Consider the following 7,835-nt stretch of genomic DNA (forward strand, 5'->3'; position numbering starts at 1 on the left):
ACTATTTTTGTAGCAACCAGATTTAATGTCACATAATACAGTTTTTTGATGCAATTCTGCTAACTGTGGGTTTGGAGTGCAAATACAGCAATGAATATATTCACTTAACTTTTAATGAGTAATGGTTCTTGATAAGACAGCTCTGAATATGTCACTCAATCTAATTTGCTGTATATAAGATGTCTGACCAAGGGGACAATTACAGTAGGTGTGATGTGGATGAAAATCTAAATGAATCACATAATTTATATGTATATATATTATAATTTAATAAACATACTGCTTGAAATAATGTCATTTTATGTTTTGTGTATCACCATTAAATGACTGCAAATTTGAACTTTTTGCAGTGTAAATTAATTAGGGGTTTAAGAACATAATACATTTAGCTGTGATGCAACATTAAATACAATATTAGCACTTGAATCACCTTTTAAAAAAACAAACAAATGCATGTAAACTGGGCATTTACAGCAGCGACTACGGATTTCTTTAATTATCGAGTCTTCTGCCGATTATTGTCCTTATCATTTTGTCTATAAAATGTCAGTAAACGGTCCCTCACAAGTTCCCAGAGACCAAGGTGACGTCCTCAAATGTCTTGTTTTGCTCAACCAAAAATTCACATTTGAGATGTTGGTAGCAATTATACTTTAGCATTTCTTGCTATAAATCTTTTTTAATGATTCATTTTCTGTCCGTGGAATAATGGAATAATGGACTAATAGTTTCAGCTGTACCTAATTGGAGGATCGGTTAGGCTTATAATATCCCTGACAGACCAATTTAGTATGTAAGAGTGTTTGAACTCACAAAAAAATCTTCACTTGTGATTAATTTTTCCGAAGGTAAACTGCAGAACTGCTGCCATGACCACTTCATCCACCCTCCCGCACCTCAGCGTGCCACCTCACACTGTACCACAACTCTCCACAGACAGTGCAGAGTACAGCGAGGATGACCTGTAAGCAAAAGACACGTTTAAAACTGATTTAATACAAAGAGCTTACAATAAATTAATGACAAAGTAATTGACTTCATGTGTAACGTGCTGTGTTCTCTTCAGAAGTGCTCCTGAATCAAATCAGCTCAATATGAATAACAGCAATAACAATGAAGAGTAAGTATGAAAATGGGGTCACAAAAAGATAAAGTGAAAGCTTTGTAAAACACAGTTTCTCTTTGATTTCGCTAAAGTAATTTCAGGCCTATTAAATGTGTTTTATTAATTAATTAATTAATCCTTTCCTAGCGAGAAAAAGAAGAAAAATAAAAGGAATGACTAATTGTTTTATTACAACCCTTTTAGCTTCAACAGAATATTGGATGTAATTGTTCTCCAATGTATTCATGTGCATTACAGAGACGAGGAGAAGGAGAAGAAGGAAAAGGAAGAAAAAGAGGCAAATAAAAAAGAAGAGAAAGAAACGGAAGAAAAAGAGGCAAAGGAAAAAGAAGAGAAAGAAACGGAAGAAAAAGAGGCAAAGGAAAAAGAAGAGAAGGAAAAGGAAGAAAAAGAGGCAAAGGAAAAAGAAGAGAAAGAAAAGGAAGAAAAAGAGGCAAAGGAAAAAGAAGAGAAAGAGAAACAAAAGGCAAAAGACAAGGAGAAGTAAGAGCATCATTCAGAGCAACTTCCTCAAGTCATATTTTTTCATATATTACATTTAAACTTCCTTTCTTTCTTTTCATAGGCCAAAAGAAGCATTTATCATTAATCCTGCAGGGAATTTGTATTACAACTGGCTGTTCATCATCACACTACCAGTCATGTACAACTGGACCATGATCATAGCCAGGTGACTTCTTTAAATCTGTGATTCTTTTTTAACACTGCAATTTCCCTCCCATTCAAATGGTCCAATAATTCCATTCAGCTCCACAAAGTGCTTTTCATATCCTCGTCCATATGTAGCTGTTACAACTTATTGGAAGTTTAGCAGCTGACTTTAAGCTGAGAAATAGCCTCATTCTTCCAAAAGCTGGTGGCAAGATTCTCTGATTTAATTTGAATACACTGCAATAATGAATCCTACAGTTCAGGGGTTCTCAGCCTTTGGTAAATTAAGACTGTTAAATGTACATCGTCCCAAATAAATGAGACAAAAACATAACATGACAAAACACTGTCAGCTGTAATGCACACTATAAATATACCCAACACATCCCTGGGGCTTTGTGTTTAAGTGTCTCTGGAGCTTCAAAGGTTTTAGTACCCTGTACGATAGGATTTCACCACATTAACACGACGTGCTTTGGGCTCAGCATTCACTGCTTGCCATCATGAATCCAAATTACATTTATTTTCCCATCACATGTTTTGGAGCTTTTTCTTTTGCCTGGTTGTTTCTCTCACCACGTTTTTGTTTCAAAAACCATTTATGTTTTGTGACTGCATCTGAGAGAAAGTAAAGTAGCTAACATTTGCAAAACATGTTTGTCCAGTCATTGAAATTATGCACTTTAAATTGATTGACCACATTGGCTGCAGCAGTAGCACAATAGGACATAGTTGTGAAGGCGCTCAACATGGTTTAATTAACAAAACACTTCTTCTTCTCCTGCAAACAGAGCTTGCTTTGAGGAGCTGCAGCATACCTACATCCTTTACTGGGTTATTCTGGATTACTCCTCAGACGTAATCTACATGGCAGATATTTTCTTCAAGACCAGAACAGGTAAAAATGATGGCCGGAGCCTCGCAATCAAAATCTGGAAAAGGATAAGTTCCTATTGTTTTCCAATTCTGTTTTAAAATCAACACCCACATGTACACTGGTGGAATTATGGACAGCTGCTGTTGTTCCTCCTGATCAAAAATACTTCCCAATGTGATTTTAATGTAAAAAATAAAGTTCTTGTTTCGTGCAAAAATGCTTTCCAAAGAATGTGCTGAAGATAATACAGTATGAGGATTCATCAGTCTGAGTTAGACAAATTAACGGGTATATTTTCCAAATACCCTGTTTGTGTGGCTACCACTGCAGCTAATTTTTTACTAAAAAAGGCTGCAACTCTGGAAGATATCCATTTCATTTGACTAATTCAGACTGCTAAAGCCTTATATTAGCTTCTGCTTAACATGAACATGTATTTTTGTATATACAGTAACAACAACTTTGAATCTTGTACCCGTCACTTTAAACTGAAATTGCATTAGAAGGGGTCGGTATGGTCATGAAGAATGAATACAGAATTGTTTCAATGTACATATGGGCATGTGAGGGTTGTAATAAGGTAGACTTTTAAAAAGCAATGACAACCTAAAGTATTTTAAACACATTATTTTCAGAGGAAAACATTTTCACCCTATAATGGACATAATGTTTCATTGTTTTCTAAATCTAAATCACAATAGATGTAATTAAGATGACAGCTAATTACAACGTGAGAACAAGACTTTACAAATGAATTTAAAACACTTATGAAGAACTAAATTGCATGAAGATTGATCATCAATAATGCAGACAACTGTTTCTAAAAGTTGCCTAACAAGTTGAATTTGAATTCCGATCACCTGTGTGTCATCAGCAAGTGATTATTGCAATAGTAGGGAATACTTCTGATTTAATTCCAACCTTTCTTTAGGAGTTTTAATTTCACTCATGAAGGGAAAACCTTGTACATACTGTCTCTTTCAACCTCTTTGAATGCAGGTTATCTTGAACAAGGCCTGATGGTGAAAGATAAAAAGCTACTTCTTGACCGCTACTTCGCCACCTTCCAGTTTCGTCTGGATTTTATCTCCATGCTGCCCACAGACGTCCTCTATTTGTACTTCGGGCTTGACTACCCAGAGATCCGCATCAACAAGCTGCTGAGAATTGGCCGCATGTTGGAGTTCTTTACGAGGACGGAGACTAAAACCAACTACCCCAACCTCTTCCGAATCGGAAACTTGATCATGTACATCCTCATTATCATCCACTGGAACGCTTGCTTCTACTACTCTTTCTCCAAATACATTGGTTTTGGTGCCGACGACTGGGTTTACCCGGCTCTGGATGATCCTGAAAAGCCTGAGTTTGGAGAGTTTGGAAGGAAGTATTCGTTCAGCCTCTACTGGTCCACACTGACCCTGACTACCATCGGAGAAACTCCACCACCAGCCCTGGACTCCGAATTCTTCTTCCATGTTGTGGACTTTTTAGTGGGGGTCTTGATCTTTGCCACCATTGTGGGAAACATCGCCACCATGATCTCCAATATGAATGCTGCCCAAGCTCAGTTTCAGTCCCGGATTGACAACATCAAGCAGTACATGCATGTAGATGGACCTTCTTTTTGCCACTTAAAGATTTGGAACAAGTATAAGCAAAATAATATATACAAGTCTTTTGATTATATGTTGAATGTTTGTGTTTTTCTTTCGTTCACAGGCCCGAAAGGTCAGCATTGAACTCGAGTTGCGAGTCATCAAGTGGTTTGACTATCTGTGGAATAACGGCAAGGCACAGAATGAAAGAGAGGTGCTAAGGTATCTTCCAGACAAGCTAAAGGCTGAGATCGGCATCCAAGTCCACATGGAAACGCTCAAGAAAGTTCGAATTTTTGCAGACTGTGAGGCAGGCCTACTGATCGAGCTGGTACTCAAGCTGCAGCCACAGGTGTTCAGTCCCGGAGACTATATCTGCAAAAAGGGTGATATTGGCCGTGAGATGTACATCATCAAAGATGGGAAACTTGCTGTTGTTGCTGATGATGGTGTCACACAGTTTGTTGTGTTGGGAGACGGCAGCTATTTTGGTGAGATCAGTATTCTCAATATTAAAGGCAGCAAAGCAGGCAACCGGCGAACAGCGAACATCCGCAGCATCGGTTACTCAGACCTCTTCTGCCTGTCCAAGGATGACCTGATGGAGTCACTGTTAGAGTACCCGGATGCCAAAGGCATGTTGGAGGACAAAGGGCGGGAGATCCTGATGAAAGATGGTCTGATAGATTTGGACCCAGCTAACATCATGCCTGAGGCCAAGGAGCTGGAGGAGAAGGTCAACAAATTGTACAACACGATGGAGCTGATGCAACTCAAGCTCAAGAAGATTCTTGGAAATTACAAGAACACTGACAAGGCTCTGAGACATCGCATCGCAGATCTGGAGCACCTAACAGGAGAGGAGGTGGAAGACGAGAGTGAGGAGGAAGCAGAGGTGAAAAGGGAAGAGGAAGAGAAGGAAGGGGAGAAAAAGGAAGAAGAAGAAAAAGAAAAAGAAGAAGAAGAAGAAAAAGATGAGGTGATAAAACAAGATGAAGAAGAAGGTAAAGAGGAAAAGAAGGGAGAGGAAAAAGATGAGCAAGCAAAAGATGGAAAGGGTGAAGAGGAGAAAAAATAAACCCGTAGTTTCTGTAAAACACTTTACTAATCAGCCACAATAGAATCTTTATCACAAAAAAAATCTTTCTTACTGGACTGGCTTCTTGAATGACAAATAATTAAAAACTGCAAAAGACAAAACAATACGAAACACTATCGACTGGCTGAAATACAGACTTGGACTTGTTTTAAAAATGTATTGCCATTGTATTTATATATCAAACTAAAGAGTACTTCAATGGACAAACATTGCCAATGACAATATTGATATTCAATTCAAATAAAATATTGGCTTCAATTGTCCTATTTATTGTGATTTTCATGTCTGGATATGCACAGAGTCATATACTGGAAAACCCCCTGCTATTCCCAACTCTGCAGTGTCCACTGTTGTCCACACGAGGTGAGTAAATATCAAGGATTTACAAGTAATCACATGGCATACAGTAGCTCTCGGACTGAAGCGCAAAAGCTTATATATATATATAAATAGAGAGAAGGCAAGGAAATTTATTTGGCTACCAAATTGCTGCAGTTCTACAATAGTGGCAGTTCAAAATATTTTACCAATTGAATGAATTAAAAAGTAAGACATGATTAAAAAACTTTAAAACGATAAAATAATAATCAATAGACACAAGTAATTGTCCAAAAAAATGTTTTGTCATTGACCAGTATGTGATTTGTAGACCAGCTGCAATGTTTTAAAATCAATTCTCTAACTTATTGGTAACCAATGCAGAGAATTGAGAATGGGTGTGATATGTTCATATTTCTATGTTTTCAAAATATATTTATAGCCTTGGCATGGACATGAATCATGAGCTGTTAAACCAAAGAGGGAGTTTTTCTTCTCGGATGGTTTAAAGGTTTCAAGTACTTACTTTACTTTACACTCAGTACATTTTGATTATAATACTTCTGTTCTTATGTTGAAGTAAGATTTTAAGTGAATGACCTTTATTTGAAATACCAATAGGAGCGTCAGATCAGAAAACGCCTCTATGTGTCGCTCTAGAGGGTAAAGGTGTGTTTTGTTGTTTGATTTGGAGAACTTGAAATAATTAGTTTGGCTATTGACAACTAGTCATATATTTAGAACTCATCTTGTTGTTTTTGTTTGGTAACATTGCTGCAGTGTGTGAACATATACTGTACTGAACTGTTGCATTCCTCCTTCCCACACAAATAACTGTCACACCTTGCAGTAAGTAGAGATGGCTCCACACACCTTTGTGCTACAGCGCTATGAAAGTACATCTTAAATCTTTAATTGAAAATAGTTTCTACTTGAAGGTAGAGGTTTTCATTCAGTTGAGAGACAGAAAGAACTGCACATGTTAGAGATTACCATTCAAATGTGTTTATGCGTATCGCACATTGCTCACATCACTGAACATGTTTGATTGAAAATGACATTTTCACATTAAAGGCTCACAAATTTTCGCCACTTCACCCGTGAACAGAACTGAAGCGTTTCCACTCAAAGCCAGGTGTCTAAAGGATAACAGATAAACGCCACTTACTCTCTCCAGTGTGAAAGCGGCTAAGCATGTGACTACTGTTCATCTTTTTGCATTAGTCCCTCAGCACTGATGAGAAGTTGACACCACCACATTCAAAAGCTCTAATGCAAAAAATAAACCATAGATAAAGCGAATCATATAAGAACATATAAGAACTGGCACAGCTGAATGGTTAGACGGAGATGTTGGAGATTTGTTGCTAATCTTGGAGGCGCTGCGAGCATCACCATGCCTGAGAGAGAGAGAGAGAGAGAGAGAGAGAGAGAGAGAGAGAGAGAGAGAGAGAGACACTGTTTAGAGTTTATCGCTTGATCATTGGGAAGTCTGGTGTTTGTTTTGGGTGTTTCATTTTTCTGCTTTGGATCGGTTATTCCACACAGTTTGTACCTCTTGTGTTGCCGTAGCCCTTTCCAGCCTTATTATCCCCTGCACACCTGTGCTGCACAGGTCTTACAGGTGTGCACCTGTGTTGTTGCTTGCCCTACATTCATCATCCCTCCTGTGTCTGGCCAGAGAACTTATCACAACAACAAGGCACAGTTGGAGTCTGTGCCTTGTTGTTGTGATAAGTTCTCTGTGTGTATATACCGTACCTGTGTTTTTAGTTTTAGTTAATTTCTTGGTCTATGTATCCCGCTGGTTGCAGCTGTTGAGTTGGTCCTTGTCGCTGCTTTAAGTGTTTTGCTCTGTTATTCCTGAGTCTGGTAAATACATTATTATTTTGTTCAGTTCCTGTGGCCTACCTGTTACTTTTGTATTTGGGTCCACCTATTTGCTTAACCATGACACATGTACTGTACAATAACAATGTAGATGGGCTGATTAGCCAGATAAAATAGCCTTAGGGTTGTAAACACTAAGATGATATGTCTTATTTGACAGATTTTATGTTAGCCTATAAAATAGTGACTTACAGATCTGCTTGCTAAAGTAGTTTCTAATGTCTCTTCCCTTTTTCCTCTTGGACATTGTGCCGTTTGTGAGTTATTAGGCTACTG

The 7,835-nt window shown here is 38.0% G+C and overlaps 1 protein-coding gene across 1 annotated transcript; it reads left to right on the top strand.

Annotated features, from left to right (window-relative positions):
- Positions 1-869: 869 nt before the first annotated feature.
- cnga1a (cyclic nucleotide gated channel subunit alpha 1a) lies at positions 870-5,330 on the top strand. Its single transcript, XM_029430135.1, has 7 exons — positions 870-964; positions 1,067-1,120; positions 1,364-1,609; positions 1,692-1,796; positions 2,569-2,675; positions 3,654-4,264; positions 4,377-5,330. Exons 1-7 carry the CDS (start codon positions 870-872, stop codon positions 5,328-5,330), a joined length of 2,172 nt encoding a protein of 723 aa, XP_029285995.1.
- Positions 5,331-7,835: the final 2,505 nt, after the last annotated feature.

Source organism: Cottoperca gobio, chromosome 1 (assembly GCF_900634415.1).
Source record: "Cottoperca gobio chromosome 1, fCotGob3.1, whole genome shotgun sequence".
In the NCBI taxonomy this organism is placed as follows: Eukaryota; Metazoa; Chordata; class Actinopteri; order Perciformes; family Bovichtidae; genus Cottoperca; species Cottoperca gobio.